The 21,783-nt window shown below is 48.2% G+C and overlaps 1 protein-coding gene and 1 pseudogene across 2 annotated transcripts; one reads left to right on the top strand and one right to left on the bottom strand.

The window, feature by feature from the left end:
* Positions 1 to 1,716: 1,716 nt before the first annotated feature.
* ndrg2 (NDRG family member 2) lies at positions 1,717 to 16,354 on the bottom strand. Of its 2 annotated transcripts, none has more exons than XM_067232277.1 (16): positions 16,214 to 16,354; positions 7,915 to 7,998; positions 7,411 to 7,452; positions 7,199 to 7,304; positions 6,500 to 6,620; positions 6,171 to 6,233; positions 5,855 to 5,915; positions 5,469 to 5,555; positions 3,683 to 3,739; positions 3,321 to 3,424; positions 3,040 to 3,078; positions 2,757 to 2,808; positions 2,553 to 2,600; positions 2,398 to 2,433; positions 2,216 to 2,267; positions 1,717 to 1,962 (listed from the first exon to the last, which is right to left on the bottom strand). In XM_067232277.1, exons 2-16 carry the CDS (start codon positions 7,987 to 7,989, stop codon positions 1,799 to 1,801), a joined length of 1,107 nt encoding a protein of 368 aa, XP_067088378.1. In that variant the 5' UTR covers positions 7,990 to 7,998; positions 16,214 to 16,354; the 3' UTR covers positions 1,717 to 1,798. The 2 variants fall into 2 exon arrangements, with proteins under 2 accessions (XP_067088378.1, XP_067088379.1); XM_067232278.1 differs by having other exon boundaries at positions 7,915 to 8,014; positions 16,214 to 16,327.
* Positions 16,355 to 19,277: 2,923 nt separating this feature from the next.
* LOC136940185 (complement C1q subcomponent subunit B-like) lies at positions 19,278 to 20,797 on the top strand (annotated as a pseudogene).
* Positions 20,798 to 21,783: the final 986 nt, after the last annotated feature.

Here is a 21,783-nt window from a genome sequence, read left to right as displayed (position 1 = left end):
GCGACGTGACTGAGAAGTTACTTTATCTTCAGGTTCAAGGGACAACACTGACATTTTGTGTCATTTGTGCTTGTAAGGCTATGAGAGCTATCAATCATATATGCACACACACACGCACAAGTGTATTTACTAAAGCAAAGAAGCCACACACTAACCTTTGTTACAGCATACCCTCACTAATCGATGGCTGTGTGTCCAACAGGATGATACGCTATTGGCGGTTCAAGTTGTCAATCACTTTCAGTTAGGTACACAAAGCTTGTGGTACACATCTACGTAAAGACCACCACAGTAAGCTTGGTGTTAAGCTTGCTCCTTTTCAGCTAGATAAAGACTAAGACATGTTCCAGTGGATGGTAACCAGACCACATAGTCTGCCTCCCCCTACGGGTGGAATTGTGTATTGCAAACATTATCCACCGTAGCAAACTAATGGTCTTTAAACGCTTGCTAGCATGTAATTCGTGTACATCTGTGGAGAGACTTTGGGATGGCCTGCAGTATCGGAAGCACTTGTGTTTTCTTATGATTAGTGGGAGATAGTAATACCACTCTTATTATCTTTGCTTCGGACCTTTAACCATCAGCTTCAACACACACACACACAAACACACACAAATGCAAATTGTCAATGTACAAAAAAAATAAGTCCAGTCTATATTCACATGGGCAGAAATCAGGCATGCATAATACACAGTCAAAAAACCCCAACCCCATTCCTCGCCAAGCCCTGGCCACACCCACAACCTTACCATACCCTACACTGGCCACACCCACTACCTTACCATACCCTACACTGGCCACACCCCTGCCCCACCCACCCCTGGCCCCTAGAGAGAGATGGAAGACATTAACACTCTCGGCAACAGCTAGGAGGACAAAGCCACTCTGAAACCATGGCGATCATGTCACCAATGATAAATGCCTTCCCCCTCTCTGGATTATTAAAAATGATGAAAATCGAAATATTAAACATAAACAGACAACAAAAACAAATGGTAAAAGTAGTTGACTGAGACATATTGTTATAAGTATTTGTATCTCCTACAGTGTAGATTTTTTTTTCTATCTATTTCAAAACTCAGTATGTTATAAAGAACATCTTTGTTATTTTTGCTATGTCATTATTGTCATAGCCATTATTATTATTATTAGCAATAGCATCGTCCTTATCATCCACAACATCAGTATCATGATTATTACTATTGGTTAACACTAGGGGCGGAGCCTCTACAGGACCCGCCCACTCTCTAGGTTAAAAGGGCTCTATTGGCTGAGAGGCATTCTGAAAGAGGGAGGGAGAGAGCTCAGGCCGCCACCCTTAAAAACGCCCTTTCCTCACTTCCTCCCCTCGTATCTATTCCCAATTTTTCCCTTTCTTTCCCTTTTACATGTACAAGTATCCTTCCTCCCTCTCTCTCTCTCTCTCTCTCTCTCTCTCTCTCTCTCTCTCTCTCTCCCTCTCTCCTTTTCTCACAGGATGAGGGTACATTTGGGGATGGAGTTTAGGAATTGGGTCTCAATCATTCTCCATATTCGCCTGTGCTATGCACACTCCTTCACAAGCTCTTTGTAAAAACTTCCCTCTCCGACTCTCTCAGTGGGAATTAAGTGATGCAAGGGGTTGATCTGTGAGAAATGAGACATCCTCTCCTCCAAACAACATTCTCACGCACCCTCACCATCTACCATTCCCTTTCCCAACCTCCCCTCCCCTCTCCCCCCCCCCCCCCCCCCCCTCTCTCTCTCTCTCTCTCTCTCTCTCTCTCTCTCTCTCTCTCTCTCTCTCTCTCTCTCTTCAACAGGACACCTCCATGGTGTGGGAGGGGGAGGGCGGCATCTGCCCCCCCTGGGATCCCTGGGAGAGGGTGCGCGAGCGGGAGCGGGAGCCCTCCATTGAGTAGGAGGAGGAGAGGGAGGTGGTGCGCGAGCGAGACAGGCGCGTCATGCAGGACGAGGCCACTGGAGGAGGGAGGGAGGGAGTAGAGAATGAGGTGGAGCGGGGGGGGGGGGGGGAGGGGGACAGTTGACAACAAAGATGCGGGGAAACGAGAGAGGGAAGAAAGGGAGGAGAAAAGAGGGGTGAGAGGAGGGAGAGAAGGAAGAGAGGGGGAGGAAAAAGACAGAGAGAATGATGGAGGGAATATTCGATTAGACACAATGATACGTGGAACACAGAGATTTCCATTGAGTGTAAAGGCGATGATGATCTTACTGTAGCCCATTCCTTGGATGAAGTACTTGAAGGCCTCGGTCAGCTTGCTGGGCTGCAGTCACACGGGAGAGACACACACACACGGCATCACTATACGCTCCGTCTGCGGGCGCTGACGTTTGCCGTTGTGGTTTGCCGGTTGTAAACAGGTAAACAAACGTGTCGTTGTGCGTTGGCGTTACCTGGGTGAGCTGAGGAAGACCACCTGCATCAGCCATCTGAGGAGGGAGAGAGGAACGGAGAGTTAAGGTGTGTGTGTGTGTGTATGGGGTATTTGTGTATGTGTGTGTGTGTGGGGGGGGGATGTATGTTGTGTTGTGACTAGACGCATAACTACCTTCAGGAATGAAGTTGTTGTAGGGTCCAGTTTGCTGTTGCACTCCACCTAGTGGCCACAGAGGGTAAAGCAATCAGTGAGTCACTGCACCAAATCACAGGATGTTTATACTCCCTATCGGTATCATTTGTAAGCTCTTATGCATGTGTTTAGTGTGTTGTTTCCTGTCTTATGTATGTCGCTTTATTTCAATAAGAATCTCACTGCAGCTTCCTCGTACGGGGCCTGATCACCAACTACAAGCATCACTGGACACCTGAGAGACAGAGAGAGAGATTCAAAGATACAGGGAGAGAGAGAGAGAGAGAGAGAGAGAGAGAGAGAGAGAGAGAGAGAGAGAGAGAGAGAGAGAGAAAGACAGATATACAGGGAGAGAATTACAGGGAGAGGGAGAGAGACAGGGAGAGAGCGAGAGAGATAGTTGGAATGTTTACATAGAAAAGGGCAGCAGATAAAACCTTAGAGTCTGATCTAATTGGATGCTTACTTGAAGGTAGTGTTGCGGTCGATGTTCAGGTCCCTGCGGCTAGAGAAGAGGAAGGGGAGAGGAAAGGTTAGTGTGTGTGTGAGTGAGATAATATGGGATGGAGAAAGAGTGTGCATGTGTGAATGGTGAACGAATGAGAAAGAGAGACAGTGTGTGTCGAAAAGTGTGAGAGTGTGAGAGTGAAGTTGAGAGAATAAAAGAGAGTGTGTGTGTGAGAGTATGTGTGTGTGTGTGTGTTTGAAAGGGAGAGTGTGTGTGTGAGTATCCGAGCGGGCAAACACCTGTTGTAGCTCTTCCAGAAGAGCTCCATGTTGACGAGGTTAGGGGCTTTGGAGATGCGGTCTCTGTGAGACTGCAGAAGCTCAGTGTTGGCTGACATCTCCTCCTGTGAAAACACACACACACACAGTGTCACACACACACACCCACATTGTCACTCCCCCACACACACTAACACTCCCCACAGACAAATAATAGATAAGATCACACAGGATGCGAGCGTGTGTGTACACGTCTTGTCAGACACGCCCAATGGGTTCGGTATCGGTTGGGACTGTGTTTTGAACAAATGTTACAAAACAATGTTTCATGAGAATACAACCCACACACACCGAATTTGACACACAGACACACACACACCTACCAGACTGAACAGATGACTCATGATCTGGTCTGTGAGGGAAGATGTCAGCGTAGTGAGCTGGAGACAGAAACAGAAAAGAGTCGAAAGAGAATCAACAACACTGACTCAGTCAACACCCAAACAACCACAAACAACTGTCCTGCCACAACCCTTCTCTGCTAAATCTATAACTGATCGACTTTCTCAATCACAACGTCTAGTGTTCAGGACAGGGTATTGACGAATTCTGAACTAGATAGAGAGTATTAGTGGTGTGTATTACCGAGCAGAGGGTCACATGGTCATTTGCATGCAGGTCAGAACTGTATGCAGCCGATATGTCAATGTAACCCGGGTGGTAATGGTATGGCTGAGTCGATCCACATATTGATCAACCGTTTAAGTGAACGTGGAGGGGCAAGGGATAGAGAGAGAGAGACACAGAGCGGGACAGAGAGAGAGAGAGATACTGAGAGTGGGACAGAGAGAGAGAGAGATACTGAGAGTGGGACAGAGAGAGAGACACAGAGCGGGACAGAGAGAGAGAGAGATACTGAGAGTGGGACAGAGAGAGAGAGAGATACTGAGAGTGGGACAGAGAGAGAGAGAGACACAGAGCGGGACAGAGAGAGAGAGATACTGAGAGTGGGACAGAGAGAGAGAGAGACACAGAGCGGGACAGAGAGAGAGAGAGATACTGAGAGTGGGACAGAGAGAGAGAGAGACACAGAGCGGGACAGAGAGAGAGAGAGAGATACTGAGAGTGGGACAGAGAGAGAGACACAGAGCGGGACAGAGAGAGAGAGAGAGATACTGAGAGTGGGACAGAGAGAGAGAGAGACACAGAGCGGGACAGAGAGAGAGAGAGAGATACTGAGAGTGGGACAGAGAGAGAGAGAGACACAGAGCGGGACAGAGAGAGAGAGAGAGATACTGAGAGTGGGACAGAGAGAGAGAGAGACACAGAGCGGGACAGAGAGAGAGAGAGAGATACTGAGAGTGGGACAGAGAGAGAGAGAGACACAGAGCGGGACAGAGAGAGAGAGAGATACTGAGAGTGGGACAGAGAGAGAGAGAGACACAGAGCGGGACAGAGAGAGAGAGAGAGATACTGAGAGTGGGACAGAGAGAGAGAGAGACACAGAGCGGGACAGAGAGAGAGAGAGATACTGAGAGTGGGACAGAGAGAGAGAGAGACACAGAGCGGGACAGAGAGAGAGAGAGAGATACTGAGAGTGGGACAGAGAGAGAGACACAGAGCGGGACAGAGAGAGAGAGAGAGATACTGAGAGTGGGACAGAGAGAGAGAGAGACACAGAGCGGGACAGAGAGAGAGAGAGAGAGAGATACTGAGAGTGGGACAGAGAGAGAGAGAGACACAGAGCGGGACAGAGAGAGAGAGAGAGATACTGAGAGTGGGACAGAGAGAGAGAGAGACACAGAGCGGGACAGAGAGAGAGAGAGAGATACTGAGAGTGGGACAGAGAGAGAGAGAGACACAGAGCGGGACAGAGAGAGAGAGAGATACTGAGAGTGGGACAGAGAGAGAGAGAGACACAGAGCGGGACAGAGAGAGAGAGAGAGATACTGAGAGTGGGACAGAGAGAGAGAGAGACACAGAGCGGGACAGAGAGAGAGAGAGATACTGAGAGTGGGACAGAGAGAGAGACACAGAGCGGGACAGAGAGAGAGAGATACTGAGAGTGGGACAGAGAGAGAGAGAGATACTGAGAGTGGGACAGAGAGAGAGAGAGACACAGAGCGGGACAGAGAGAGAGGGGGGGGGCGGCGAGGGGGGCAGACAGACCTTCTGAGCAGCCCAGTCCATCCAGCCCCGGGCTTCTGGGTCGATGTTGATCAGGACCAGACCTTCCACCGAGTCTGGGTTAGCCGTCTGAGAGAGAGGGAGGAGGGGGAGAAATGGAGGGAGGGAGGGGGTGGGGTGAGAAAGAGAGGGGGGAGAGAGGAGGAGGGGTTGAAGGGTCGGTATAGGTCTGTGAAATTCAGACTTTTCAATGCTTAGAAAGTAAAAAATATGGGAAAATCACATGAAAGAGAGGTGTCCAGATCTTTCCAGAAACTTCATAAGCAAAGACACAAAGAGAGAGAGAGAGAGAGAGAGAGAGCGAGAAACAGAGAGAGAGAAAGAGCTAAACATCGAGACCAATGGAGAGATAGAGAGGTGGTCCTCACTGTGAACTTGGAGAGAATGTAGGCCCCTGCTCCCACACCGACTCCAATTACCGTCCGGAAACTGAACACGGGAGATCGGACCAACTTAGTAACACACACACACACACACACACTTACACGTGGCTTTCCTTCAGCGTCGACATTTAACTCGGCCAACGGCACGAGGGATTAATTCCACACTAATCATTTAGGATCGAGAAGAACAGGCCTGTGTTTTAAAGTTAGGAAACTGTTTGACATTGTTGTGTTTTAGTAAGTCGTGTATGTTTCATTTAATATTGTAACTCTATATTAGTCCACCAGTGTTTTTACTCACTTAAAGAACTGCAGCACCGCAGGGATCATTTCAGCCAGCGTCTCCATTGATGGAAACTGGTAACTTAAAGATAGAGAAGGCAAGGTGTTTATATGGGAATATCACACACACACGAACGCACACACATTCAAATACACTCAGACAAAGACATATAGACACACAGAGAAGAGGCAGTGTGTGAATATGTGAAGGTCTCTCTCTCTCTCTCTCACACACACACACACACAAATACATGCAGACATCTAAACAGAACAGGATGCTTGTTTTTCCTCCGCTCTCTCCCCCCCCCCCCCCCCCCCCCCCAACACACACACAAACATGATCCGTACCCCAGGGGGTAGGCGGCTGCCCCCTCCTCCTGCCCAGGAACATCGATGTGGACCAGGGTGAAGTTCTTCACGATCTCCTGCATCTCCTCAAACTTAAACAGGGGAGAGAAGCAGCTTTTGCCTGGCAGAGAGAGACGGAGAGAGAACGAGAGAGTTGGAGGGGAAAGAAAGAACTTCATGAGAAAAAGAGGGAGAGAGAGAGAGAGAGGTTGGCAGAAATAATGTGAATTAAAGAAAGTGACAGAAAGGCAAGCTAGTAAATGTTCCTCTGTGATGTGAAATCATTAATGATTGTACCTGCACAGGTACTGGTTCTAAATGGAAGAAAACACCCGTTAGTATAGAAAAGAGGATGCTGAGAAAGACAGCTGCCATTAGGTAAGAGGTGGAAAGAGAGAGAGAGGGAGAGAGAGAGAGAGAGAGAGAGAGAGAGAGAGAGAGGGGTTGGAGGAGACAGAAAGAGGTAAAGAAAATGATAGACACAGAAAAAGATAGCCATTAGATGAGGGAGAGAAAAGGAAAGAGAGAGTGAGAGTAAGATGGAAGGATCTAGAGAGAGAGAGAGTGAGAGAGAGAGAGAGAGAGTGTGAGAAAGAGAGAGCGAGAAAGATCATGTGTGAGAGAGAGAGTGAGGGAGAGACAGAGAGAGCGTGTCAGTGAAAGAGAGAGAGATGGATGTAGGGAGAGAGAGGGACTCACTGTCCAGTCCCACGTCGTGCACAGTGAGGATGGCCGGGCGCCGGGTGTTCCCTGATCCATGGACCGTCACGTGCACCATCCCCTGAGGGGTCTCAATGGTGTGCTCCTGGGAGAGGTGGAGAGAACGACTGTAACACACACACACCACCTCCCTCCACAGACACACACAAGCAGGACCCCACCCACCCTCACACACACACACACACACTTACTTGCCCCTGGTCCAGCAGTATTCGAGCAGCCACCTCTACATCCTGTGTGACAGAGAAGCAGCACATTTGACTGTTAAAAACACCCAGAACTAATAATACCTTAATCATATTCACTGTCAGCCTGCAGTTCCCTGCTTCTCCATTTCACCAGCAGGTGGCACCAGTGAAAATAGAAATCTCAGCCGTGCTCTGCTCTCACAAACACCCAAATCAGAAAAAGAGCCTCCCTTCCCCCCTCCCTCCCTTCCCCTGCGGGCTTTGACGGCTACATGGTCGTTTGTAGCTAGCGCTTCGCTGTTGCTGTTCCCCTTTACTCACAACAGCGCTGTGTACACACACACACACACACACACACCAGGCCTGCAGTCATGCATGCACACTGACTGTGGTGAGTGTCCAGTGAGGTGAGGGGTGGAACAGGGGTTGTGGACTGTTGTGAGTGCGTGTACGAGAGAGAGTGTGTAGCGAGCACGGGTGTGTGTGTGTGTGCGTGTGTGCTCTGACCTTCATGGCTTCCGGCTGACCGGTAAGTAAAGGCTTCTCCTCGGTGATGGCGATCTCCTGCATCTCGGTTGTCATGGCGCCGTCACGTGTGCGTCGAGTCCTGCGAGGGAAGACGATAAACCATACTTGAAGAAACGTGAAGAGAGCCTGTCCTCTTTTCTGCTTCACACACACACACACACTTTAAATATACTGCTGTATTCCTCCGAGGTGGTGTTAGGAGTGTGGGGACTCGCGAGCTGTAATTAGTTATGAGGGTGGCAGTATGATTAAGAAAGAGGAGAGACCAAAAAAAAGGGATGGTTGGAGAGATAGCGTGTGTGTGTGTGAATGTGTGTGTTTGTATGTGTGTGTGTGAGAGAGTGTGTGTCCATATGTTAAGTGGATGTAAAGGTGACATTATTAAACTGGAGTGATTGGCCTGTTGTTGTTGAAAGATTATTCATGATCTGACCTTTCGACTTGGAATGAACTGAACCACTGCACTGTGACACCAAAAGTGTGTGCGTGTGTAAGTGTGTGTGTGTGTATTAATTGTAGTCAAATTCATGCCCTCCAAACCCAATGAGTGCAGTTTCACGTCGGAAAGGGAAAAGAATGAATGTTTGTGTGTATGCATCTGTGTATGTATGTATGTATGCGTGTATGTATGTATGTGTGTATGTGTGTGTGTATGTGTGTGTGTATGTGTGTGTGTATGTGTGTGTGTATGTGTGTGTATGTGTGTGTATGTGTGTGTGTATGTGTGTGTATGTGTGTGTATGTGTGTGTGTATGTGTGTGTGTATGTGTGTGTGTATGTGTGTGTGTATGTGTGTGTGTATGTGTGTGTATGTGTGTGTGTATGTGTGTGTGTATGTGTGTGTGTGTGTATGTGTGTATGTGTGTGTATGTGTGTGTGTATGTGTGTGTGTATGTGTGTATGTGTGTGTGTATGTGTGTGTGTATGTGTGTGTATGTGTGTGTATGTGTGTGTGTATGTGTGTGTGTGTGTGTGTATTTGTGTGTGTATGTGTGTGTATGTGTGTGTATGTGTGTGTATGTGTGTGTGTATGTGTGTGTGTGCGCATGCTGAGCCAAAGCCCGCAGGGGGCCAGTGTACCCCCCCATCACAAACAGGAAGTGATTAGTCACCCTAAGCTCTCTCTTCGTTGTGTCTGTACATCCACCATCTCTCTCCGTTTGTCTCTCCGCCTCTCACTCCGTCTCAATCTCTCCGCCTCTCACTCCCCTCTTGCTGCCCTTTCATTTCTCACATCTATCTTGTTCTCTGATCCTGTTTCTCCCTCCCCTCTCTCTCACGGTCTCTCCTCCTCTCCCGTAGTCTCTCTCCCTTATTCGGTGTCTGTCTCTCCCTACCCCTCTCTCTCACGGTCTCTCCTCCTCTCCCATAGTCTCTCTCCCTTATTCGGTCTCTGTCTCTCCCTCTCCCTCGCTCAGTCTCTCTCCCTCCTCCTCTCTCGTCTCTCTCGTCCTCACCTCGCGGAGGTTGTCGCAGGTGAAGCTTTACCCAGTTGTGTGGTGCGGCTGGTACCGAGCGCTGCATGTCTGCCTCTGTCAAACAGGAAGCAGTAGACCTCACCTGGCCACAAACTGATCTGACTACACTAGACCTAACCAGGCAAGGCTAACCCAATTTAGACCAGACCACTACACTAGACTTAAGCAGACTAAACTTGGACCAGACCAAATGAGGCATCAGACCAATCGGAGCCAGTCATGTGTTGCCTAGCGCTACTGTCAGTATCTGGCGCCCCGAGATCGTCGGGGGAGGGGGGAGTGTCATATGACTGCCATGCGTCAACATCCTGATGCGTCTCACGCACGTAGCCCACCCTGCCTCATCGCCATGGCGATAGCCCTCTCATCTGCGTTTCCCTGTCCATCCTTCTTCCTCCATATATCCATCTGCAGCTCCCCATCTCTCCTCCATCTCTTCCTATATGCTGCACCACCCCCCCCCCCCCCGCCCCCTCGCTCGCTCTTCCTGTGAGTCAGTGTGTTTTAGAGCGTGTAAGAAGCGCTAAACTGCACAGGAGGCAGCGTCTGTCACTACCGAGACACACACACACACACAGAGAGAGAGAGAGAGAGAGAGAGAGAGACACACACACACACACAGAGAGAGAGACACAGAGAGAGAGAGACAGAGAGCGAGAGAGACACACACAGAGAGAGAGACACAGAGAGAGAGAGAGAGAGACAAAGAGCGAGAGAGAGAGACACAGAGAGAGAGCGAGAGACAGAGAGATCAATACCATAAAGCAACCATGTGTAACTGTTGAAAATGTCCTCCATCTAAACATTCTGTATTTTGAGAAACTGACAAAACCAGGGGGCAACTGAAAGAGTCGCTCTCAGTTCCTGGCAACTGTTACTAACGACATGCACTTTGGGCACTGATTAAGACGAGTGCCAATCACATATCTGATTTCCCAAAGAGGTTATGCTCCACGGGGATCCATGTTGCTAACAGTAGACGGTACAGCTACAGGCTGGTTGACCTCAGCTGTGGCTTCAGCTGAACTGTGTCAGGAAAGACACCTCTGGCTAACAAATGGCCGACCAGTTTGGAAGCAACAGTTGTTGAAGAAACAGTTGTCAGCCTATAGATAGAGTGGACCAGTCAGCTAACAGCACTGCTGATACAAGGAAATTGTTCGGATAACACTTGAGGGCAAAAGTCTCTCTGGATAAGAGCGTCTGCTAAATGACTAAATGTAAAAGGATATTTGACACGTTTGAGGTTCTAAATAAGCTACTTGGCTCGCTAGCACTGTTGATTTAGAAGACTTTGCACACCTGACAGGACCAGCAAATAGAGAGAGAGACAGAGAGAGAGAGAGAGAGAGAGAGAGAGAGAGAGAGAGAGAGAGAGACAGAGAGCGCGAGAGCACGCGAGAGAGAGAGAGAGAGAGAGAGAGAGAGAGAGAGAGAGAGAGAGAGAGAGAGAGAGAGAGAGAGAGAGAGAGAGACAGAGAGCGCGAGAGCACGCGAGAGAGAGAGAGAGAGAGAGAGAGAGAGAGAGAGAGAGAGAGAGAGAGAGAGAGAGAGAGAGAGCAGAGGCCAGTTGAGAGGCTCTAATCCCATGTTAGAGGGTAGCGGACATGAAGAGAAACACCAGAAGTCCACTTCAATATCATTCTCTCCCTCGCTCTCCTTCGCTCTCCCTTCCCTCCCTCCTTCCCTCCCTCCCTCCCTCCCTCCCTCCCTCCCTCCCTCCCTCCCTCCCTCCCTCCCTCCCTCCCTCCCTCCCTCCCTCCCTCTCTCCCTTCCTCCCTCCCTCCCTCCTTCTCTCTAATCTGTCTTTGGTTTTCAGCCAAAACTTGCCTCTGTTTGTTTGTCTGTCTGACTGTCTATGTCTTTCTGTCTGCATTTATGCCTGCATGTTTGTCTGTCTGTCTGTATGCCTGCCTGGCTGTTTGCCTGTCTGTCTGTATGCCTGCCTGTCTGTATGCCTGTCTGCCTGTCTGTATGCCTGTCTGTCTGTCTGTATGCCTGCCTGGCTGTTTGCCTGTCTGTCTGTATGCCTGTCTGTCTGTCTGTATGCCTGTTTGTCTGCCTGTCTGTATGCCTGTCTGTCTGTCTGTATGCCTGTCTGTCTGTCTGTATGCCTGTTTGTCTGTCTGTATGCCTGACTGCATTCATCTGTCTGTCCACCTTCATTTTACCTTGTTCTCATTTGCTCACACTCTCTCATCATTGCCTCTCATGCCTGACCTCTCTCTCTCTCTCTCTCCCTCCCTCCCTCTCCCTCCTCCTCATCCCCCCCCTCCATCCCTCCCTCGGACAACGAGGCCCCAGTGAAAAGGAAAGTGGGGTAAACAAGCCTTCTGGCTTAGATCCCCTTTTCATTAGGATGCTCTCTGTTGCACAACCACACACACACAGAACACATGCAGACAAACACACACACAGACACACACACACAGAACACATGCAGACAAACACACACACAGACACACACAGAACACACACATACAGAAACATGCACACATAATCATAACACACACACACACACACACAACAAGGTGTTGATTACTAAGTGTGAACACTAATAAGGTCATCTAATTGTGGAATGTGGGCTTAAGGTGGAGACACTAGAGATGAATCGACGTGTTGCTAGAGCAGCCAACCAGAGTGGGTGGGGAAGGACTACTGCTTAGGGGTCGAATCCTGACTGGATTAAGGGGGCTCGGACACGCACTACATATACGGCAGACACACACCCACTCAGGTCTCAGGTGTTGGGGTGTTAAGCTGATGAGCAGGGACACCTCCAGTCCCTGGCTTCACTGCTCTCCTGCTGTATAATATATCCTCCTTCCGTTCGAGTTATAGGAGGCCTCAATGAAGGGGCCCTGCTCAGGGTGGGTAATCTGATAGAACATGATTCGACAACATACTTCGAAACAGCAACACTATTTTATTCAGTCCCATTTAGACAAATAGCAACAAGTCTGTTCAGTCAGCCTGTTGGTGGCAAGTATTTTAGAAGAAGCCAAACACCCAGAGAGAAAGCTGAGAGGGAGGGAGAGAGAAAGAGAGAGACAGACAGAGAGAGACAGAGAGAAAGAGACACAGAGAGAGAGAGAGAGAAAGAGACAGACAGAGAGAGAGAACAGAAACAAAAAACAAATGTCAAACCCTAAATGATGTGAAAGAGCCATTCCCAGCCACCATGGAGATATTGAGAGGTGCCAACGATCTCCTGCTTGTGCTCTCCATCTGTCTCTCTCTTTTTCTGCACCCCCCTCCTCCCTCCCCCCCCCCCTCCCTCCCTCCCTCCCTCGATCTTTCTCCCTCTCCTGCATTTCCCACGGTGAGGGGTGGGCACGCATCACCTTGGCGTCGAAAAAAGAACGAAGCAAAAAAGCCTGTTTTTTTTCTCTCTTCTCTCCTCCACTCCTACTTCGAGCCACTTCAGCCTTCTCTCATCTCCTCTCCTCGCTCTCCTCCCTCCTGTCTCTCCCCCCCCCCCCCTCCTCGCTCGTCCTCCCTCCCCCCCCCCTCACTCGACTCCTCGCCTTGCGCTCTTTTCATTGCCCTTTCTTCTTCTGTGATCTAATCTCACCTTATCTCTTTCTACCGACTCTCACCCACAAACACATCGGCAGTGTTTACACTCCTGGGCACCCCCTCTCCTTCTCCCCGCTCACACACACACACAACATTTCTATTTTGACCTTCAAGCTTACACGGTGAAGGCAGGAACAGCTAGTAGCGTGTATGTGATATAATGACCTACACCAGCCAGCTAAACAGCCTGTCTGTCAGTCAGTCGGTCAGTCAGGTCAAACAGGGCAGCCATGCCACCAAGCAATTAGACAGATTGGCCAGCCTGCCAAACAGTCAACAAGATATTGAGCACTAGTCAACCAGCCAGCTCCAGCCAGTCAGGCAACCGTCCAACCAGGAGATCTGTGATGGACTAGAGACAATGCACATGCAACGTAAATAGGACAATTACATCCACCCATCCACCTGTCCCATCCATCCACTCTACCTGTCCCATCCATCCATCTACCTGTCCCATCCATCCATCTACCTGTCCCATCCATCCATCTACCTGTCCCATCCATCCATCTACCTGTCCCATCCATCCATCTACCTGTCCCATCCATCCATCTACCTGTCCCATCCATCCATCTACCTGTCCTATCCATATAACCACTCAGCCCCCCATCCATCCATCCAATCACTTGTCCATCCTGGATGCCATATGGTTGGGGTTATACAGGACAGGGGAGGGACGAGGGGGTCTCAGACCTCTGGTGTACTTCTACATCACGCTGTGGTTGTTCAGCAGAGTGACAGGCTCGCTCTCCGTCCCCAGTCCCCTCATCTAGTGACGTCCCCCGTGGACCCCGTGACCAGATCTTCTCCCAGACCCTGGGGGTTATGGATCCCGTGCTTCAGGTCATGGATCTGGATACTGGATGAGTACATTCGAGTACATCTCTTCACCGGCTGGCCGTGTGGGGGGCCCGACCTTTGACGGCTCCGTTCCTGTACGCTTCCTGCAGGCGCCGGAACCAAAGGTGCAGGCGGTGTGTTCTGGAACGCTGGGATTCTAGAACAGGTCTACACTGCCACGTATGAACATTATCTGAACCATACCGACACTTCCTAGAACATATCTCTCACACATTCCCTTAGACACGCCTCATATCCGCCGATATGAATGGCGGAGGAGAAGAGAAGGGGACTATTAATAGTTGTGTTTGCCGGGCCTGTGAGGACGGGTGGGAACAGAGACACTATTGTACTGGTCCGGTCTATCTGTGTCTGGACCTTGGCCATAGCCAGCTGAGGTCTGGCAGGACGGCCCTGCTGGTCAACACACTACATGAGTTAGTATGCTGACCAGTCAGCCAGCACAGTCAAACAATACATGAGTTGGTACACTAAACAGTCGGCCAGGACTGAAACAGCCGTCCGGCATTGGGAAACGATCAGCTCAGCATTGAAAACGGTTACGGTTTAGAGTCGTAAATTCAGCCAGAGATGAAACAGCCAGGTTGCAAACCTTTGACAGATGATTGAACAGGCTGTTAATGAGGTCACTGCAGAAACACAGTCAATAACTGTCACAGACTCACAATACGTAGGCTGCACACACACACACACACATTACCCCTGGTTGGGAAAGCTTCGTGTCCATACGAAGAAGCTTATTTTTAGGTAGAGGGCCCTCCTCTCCTATTATTGGCCTGAGCATGCAGAGCATGCAGGATCTCTCTACACCCCACTACGATTCTGTCTGTTACCACCCCCGACACTCCTGTCTGACCAAGAGAATATCTTCAGTGGGAGGGGCGGAGGGGGTTTCTGTGTTTGCTTGGTGACCCTCACTACACTGTTTAGTGTGTGCGTACCTGTACATTTACATTTAGTCATTTAGCAGACGCTCTTATCCAGAGCGACTTACAGTAAGTACAGGGACATTCCCCCGAGGCAAGTAGGGTGAAGTGCCTTGCCCAAGGACACAACGTCATTTTGCACAGCCGGGAATCGAACCGGTAACTTTCAGATTACTATCCCGACTCCCTCACCGCTCAGCCATCTGACTATTGCGTGGGATGTACTTACTACGTGTGTGTGTTGTGATGTATTTCGGAGAACAGCGAACCATGTGTCTCTAAATACTCTGTGACTCACTGCATCCTGTGCACGCGGCTCTCAGTGCCGCTTGCAGCAATCCCAAATATACCGTTGTTGCCGTTCCGCATGAGGTGGGGGAACGCGCAGCTGCGCGCAACTGTATGTGCCATTTCTGAGTGCACGCAAAAAAAAAAAAAAAAAACTGTTTTTTTGGTCATGCCAATTGACACTTCGCGGTCGATGTTTCTGTTGTACATCGGTCAGCAGCATATACGGTTCGATTTGAACCAGAACGAATTCGAGCGACACACCTCCGTTTGACATTGACACACATTTCCCCCGTGGCGCGCGAGCGCAAATGCACAGCTCGTCAACAGCGACTCCAGTCTACTGTCCACCCATCACCACCACCCCCCCCCCCGCCCCCCGTGCCAACTCCGGCCCGACACAAACACAGACCTACACTTTGACAGAAAAATATAAAATAAATAACAATAGCATGAGTTCACCTACAATTAACTGTCATCATTTCACCTCCATCAACAACAAAGAGCGGCAGTGAGAGTGCTCGTGGCTGGAGGGCCGTTTAGCGCTCAACCTCATGTAATATAAAGTCAATATTCTTATATAAGTCGTGTTCGATGGGGTGTCATTAGGTTTTTTATGTCTGGGCGGTTGCAAACTCTAAACAAAGAACGACCGTGAATGAATAACCCATGTGCGCGCCAATAAACAAAAACATACAGGAACGCACACACGATCACACACATCAACGTCGGTACAATGTATTATTTTAATCGCCATTTTGACAGCTAAGAAAAAAAGCAAAAACACCTATTAGTATCAATGTAGCCCAAGCCAGACGGTGATAAGTAGGCTGGACGAGCGGTTACAGACTTGCTCAACAAGGTAAACATCAGGGTCACGCTCGTATCATAACCACAACAGCAACATTATTGCCATCACGCAAACTGTAACACGAGACAAAATGATCGTTGTGTCATTTGGTTGATAGTAAAATATACTACTAGCATGCGGGTGAAAACGCGTGTTCAGTTTTCTATGATTTGCTGCACAACCAATGCTTAAAAATATAAAATTACCAGCTGAAAATTAAGCCATACAAAAACGAAGAGTATACATGAATGTCTTGTTAATGTTAGGTAATGTTTAAAGAGACTCGTAGGATTACTTACCTTCAAGTGAACAGAATATTCTGGTTAAAAATACGTAAATGTCTCTAGTGTTATCCCTCTCCTGTCCAGACCCGTCCCACCGAATCCTCTGGTAGCCTTTCTTCTTTATTTCAACTTCCTCTGTTTTCCGTTAAGATGCGGTGTGCATGCTATTCGCCTCTCAATATTGAATGTTTTTATTTTCTTCTTCTTCCTATCTCCAGTAGGCTAGGAGCAAATTTCAACAAAAATATGGAGCCGTCAATCAAGAAGCCTACGTAACTGTCGTATAATTTAGGGGAGTACGAACATTATTGTCAATGTTAAACAATTAGTTATTTTTATTTGACGCTTGATTTAAAAGTCATGCCGATGTCTAAGTATATAACAAACGGACAACCGTACGTGTTTATAGATTAGACTAAACTGTGCCATAATGTTGTTCAAAATGCTTCTCCTCTGACTCGCGGTCACCCCTATGTCTAATTGGCGTTGGTACATACCGTGCTATAGCTGGCAAGTAGGATCCCCTCTACACGCATTCCAAGGTTCTAGTTACAGTTGTGAGGCAGGGTTACCTACGCGATAAGGAAAATTCAGGGTGTGATTTGGGCACACGCCAAAATACAAACATACTGTGAAACAAAACAGTGAAAGCGAGAGAAAGAAAGGTCCGAGAAATGGAAAGGACTAGAAGCTACCTTAAGGACAGGGGGGCCTAATACGCTGTCGGAGACGTCTGTCAATGTTTTCCAGATGTTGCTCTCTCTCGCCCGATTTAATATTGACACAATATATCTTATGGATAGGGGGTCGTTGAACGGTTTTATATTTGTCAATATTACGAGAAGATAAATAACTATAGTCCTAGTTAAGTTATTATTTATAATAACAAATATAGCAAATCCACACCTCACACAAGACGAACTTAGCATGTTCGCGCATCAGCGTGATATCACTCCAGCTATGTTACCTGACGCGCCACAGAGTGGCGGCACTGCTGATACAGCTGTGACTTAAGGACTTCAGAAAGTAAACGACACATTTTGAACTCCAGACCCGTTTTTACAATTAATATTTACCCGAAGATCTAAACAAACCACTGACTTGCTATTTGACAGGTCTTTTCACGTCCAAACAGCGGCCTTTCAGTTCAACCCTAAAAAGGAGGGGAGTGGATGCAGTCTTGTGTATCAGCGCCAAAAGCCTCAAGTGTTTAGCTATCCTGACGCTTAGCTAACGGCACAACTGTGGGGCAGAGACGGTAACCGCTAAAGCAATGAAGACAATTCCCATCGATCCATCTATCCATCCATGTGACAGTTAAATCCATGCTTTGGTATTATGTATTTGGTTTGGAGGCCTTACACCGGTCTGTCCTTGAACATAAGGTCATGCAGATAATGAAACCCATTCAGCACCTACTGGGGACAAACACAGTAACCCTGCTTGACGAGGAGAGGCGTGTGTGTGCATACTGTACATGTAGTGTTTGTGTAGGTGTGTATCTCGGGTGTGCCTGTGTGATTTCAGTTCAAAGGGAGTTCTTGTCATCCCACTTAAGCCAGTTTAATACATCAAACAACAGACTAAAGTACCACAAAGTAGCCTGTATACAAATGAGTGAAGAACAGTTTAGCAAGTCACGCAGCCGACATTTTTTGACACTTAACCCTCAAAGTGTAAATATAAAGTATCCATTATTGACAAGAAAAGATTTTTCTCCGACAGTAAAGACAACACGCTTACGCAGTATTTGACAGTTGGAGAATGCGCAGAACTGCACGAAGGAGTCACAGGAGAGCCACAGCTGCCATCTTGCAGAGGGGAGAGAAGTCTTGTGTTTACTTTGTGATAAGGATTATGGTGTGCTGCCAAGCCACTTGCCTCACAGTGGATACACAGCGGGACATTTTTAGCACAGATACACAACTCAAAAGACACATCCTTCCACGAGTTATTTAGCACGTCCCTCGACTTGCACACCCCTACCCTGTCATCCCACCCTCACACTCGACGCACACACACAAACACACACACGTGGAAACCAAATATATCTTTTCTCAGGACATCATCTGTTACTGGATAACTTGGGGTGGTACGGGGTGAGTTCATTCAACACTGTGGGTCTCCCTGTACGCTGGGTGCAAGTTGTATTTCCTTTAATACACTGTGGATTTGCGTAATGGTCCAGCGCTGGCTTTCAACCAATCAAAAACAGATTTGACTGTGGGGAATGGGTAGGTCCCTCACAGCCAATATGATTCAGTAGAGATACTTTGGCCTTGTACTCTCAAAGAGTCAGAGGCAAGTTTGAGATGTGTGTGTGTGTGTTCCAGGCATCGGTTCACCACTGCCAACTTGTAATCAACAGCCGGGGTAAGAAAACCATCCATCACCACACAGCTGCCACACCGCACTCTCTCTCACACACACACACACACACACACACACACACACACACACACACACACACACACGTGAACACCCAGTGCAAGCTCTCAAGCACACTGTGATCCTGCCAGACACGCGTTTCAGAACCGTGTGGCCTGGAGACGAGACATTCAGTTTGAGGATTGCCGTCTCTGGTGTCTCTCTGTAGTCCATGGATTAATACTGTGATACTCATATGATATGATACTCATACCCATAGCTGACCCCTCGACACCCCCACCCCCCTACACACACACTCTTCTCCATCGAGTCCAGTCCCCCTTTAACCTCAATAGCAGAGAGGAAGAGGGAGAGACAGGAAGGGAGTGAAAGAGAGAACAGCGGGATCATCTAAAAGGTAATCAGTCGGGGCCACTTCCAGTCTGTCTCTTTCTTTTTTTTCGGCCTCACCTCAGACTCCTCTCTCTTTGTCTGCTGTTTCTCATTGGGAATGCTCCACTTTCATCAGCCCTTGGTCGCTGGAAGGGTGTGTCATCCAGCGATATCTGCTGACTGTTGGGTCTGAGTCCAAAGTTTTGAACGAACCGATAAATTGATTAGACTTTCACTTCCTACACACAGCAGGTGTTTTTCTTAAGTACTCCTCTTTCCGTCAAGATCATTTAAACCCAAGAGTTTCCGTGAACGGATAGCCGGCGAGTACAAAAGAAGAAGAACTTTGCAGAATCCAGCCGCTGGAAGTGAGAAAAGCAGGAGAATGGCAGTCTCCACACTTGTGTTGTTGTGTTCTCTCGCCTCGGCCGGGGCGTTTGCCGCCCAGGTGACAAAAGCGGATCATCTCCCCAACCAAACCATAACACAGGCCCTCTCGCAGAGGCCGGGCCCGGCCGATCTCCTGGCCTCTCCTCCAGTGACCTCCAGGACCTCCATGACAAGATGGCCCGCTCTGGAAGCCAGGCTGAAGACTGCTGAGGAGGGTCGAAAGAACATGGAGACCAAGATCACGCTATTACAAAAGACAAAGAGAGTTGAGTGACATAACCCTGACTGGGTACCTGTTTGTGTGCTGTGTGATCGGGAGGTTCTAAATAATCCAGTCCAGTTGGTTGGAGAGCCAGCTGTAATAGCAAACTTAGGTTAAAAACAAACATTCAGACACTGCCTTTCTCTGGATCTTGATTTAATATTATATCCTGCATGTTCTTGTAGTTATAGAGATGAAGCTTTACTTCATGACACACAAGGTGGATGAGCTGAAAGTCTTGGAACCCAGGGTGGTCGCACTGCAGAAAGAGATTGAAGGTAAATGCTCAAATTTAGTTATTGTATTTTTGTATACTAAATGTGTTTTTGTCTAAAATGATGTTGTTATATTTTAACAGATCATTCTGCTAAGCTGGAACAGCTGAAGAGTGACTATGAAGGTATGTGTATAATCATTCATTTCATCATTCAGTTTGGATAAATCATTGACTTATTCAAAGACTCCTCTCGTCTTTGACGAGAAAATCACGTCCTCCGTCAAATCAATTTGTGACATATTTGAGCTTTCCTTCAGATCAGCTACAGTTCATGCCTCGGCATGATCTGAAATGACAGTTGACATGTTTATCCTACTGTTGTTGTTGTTGTGTACATCTACAGAGAAAGCCAAGGTAGCGTTCTCTGTGGGTCTCCAGGGGGGAACCCTGGGGCCGTACAACACACCCACCACCTTGATCTACAGACACATAACGACCAACATCGGAAACGGATACAGCCCAAAACACAGGTACTGGAACTCACTCCCCTCCCCTATTATTTATTGGGAGAAGTAGCTATTAATATCTTGCTAATAATCAATGCTTTCTCCCTAACAGGTATTTTCAAGGCACCAGTCAAAGGAGTGTACTACTTGACTTTCAGCTGCTTTAAAAGAAATACAGTCAGAATGAATGTTTTCCATGATTAGAAACAGTGTATCTATTGCCCAGGGGTATGACCATAACTCCAGGGATGGAGATGACATGGTGAGAGCAACAGTGTTGTTGTTGTCCTGGAGGCTGGCGATGACGTCTTTATACGTCTTGAGGCTCCCAGTCAAATTGTTGGTTATGAACGTTTTAACAACTTTCAGTGGTTTCCTGATGTTTCAGGAGTAAAGTGATAGATGGTGAGGCTGTTTTCTACCTGTGTGATAGAAGGTCATCAGCATCACGTTGTTTGGAAGGACCCAGCAAAGTTTAACACACAATGCCATTAAATGATTAGATGTTCTCAGACGTGTTTAAAAAATTGAATTCTTAAATGAAGAAATCCTAATCGTAGACAAACAATTTCGCACCTCCATTGTCTCTTCACCTAATGTGGTTAGCTGTTTAGGTGGTTAGCAGTTCATGTTCAGCATGTGCTGCCTGTGTGTATAGATACATGACATTATGCTTTAATAATCATTGTAATTATAATTAGAACTGTTTGCTCAGCATGTTTTCAATTTGATAAAAAATGGTCCTAAAAAAAATACATCACTGCTGCATGCATTTTATTGAAACAATGTTAAGGACTAAGGTGAACCATATGAGCTAACTGAAGAAAGGTGGGAGGAGAGAGGACAGAAAGGTGGGAGGAGACAGGACAGAAAGGTGGGAGGAGATGAGGACAGAAAGGTGGGGTGGAGAGAGGACAGAAAGGTGGGAGGAGAGAGGACCAGAAATGGTGGGAGGAGAGAGGACAGAATGGTGGGAGGAGAGAGGACAGAAAGGTGGAGGAGAGAGGACAGAATGGTGGGAGGAGAGAGGACAGAAAGTGGGGAGAGGACAGAAAGGAGGACAGAAAGGTGGGTGGAGAGAGGACAGAAAGGTGGGTGGAGAGAGGGACAGAAAGGTGGGTGGAGAGGACAGAAAGGTGGGTGGAGACAGAGGACAGAAAGGTGGGAGGAAGAGAGGACAGAAAGTGGGGGTGGACCGACGAGAGACAGAAAGGTGGGTGGAGACCCGAGGACAGAAAGTGGGGTGGAGACGAGGACAGAAAGGTGGGTGGAGAGAGAGGACAGAAAGGTGGGTGAGGAAGCAATGATCAATGAATCCATTAATATACAAACCGGTTTTATAGGCAGATCTGTATGATGGAACAGACTTTGACCTCGGGCCAGAGGGCCAGTCTCAGAGGACGGCGACCAGAGCAGAAACAAGAACCGTGCGAACGAGGAGGAGGACAGG

Source organism: Osmerus mordax, unplaced genomic scaffold (genome assembly GCF_038355195.1).
Source record: "Osmerus mordax isolate fOsmMor3 unplaced genomic scaffold, fOsmMor3.pri Scaffold_77, whole genome shotgun sequence".
Taxonomy (NCBI): Eukaryota; Metazoa; Chordata; class Actinopteri; order Osmeriformes; family Osmeridae; genus Osmerus; species Osmerus mordax.
The sequence above is the reverse complement of the archived record's forward strand: the minus strand, read 5'-3'. Positions and strand labels throughout refer to the sequence as shown.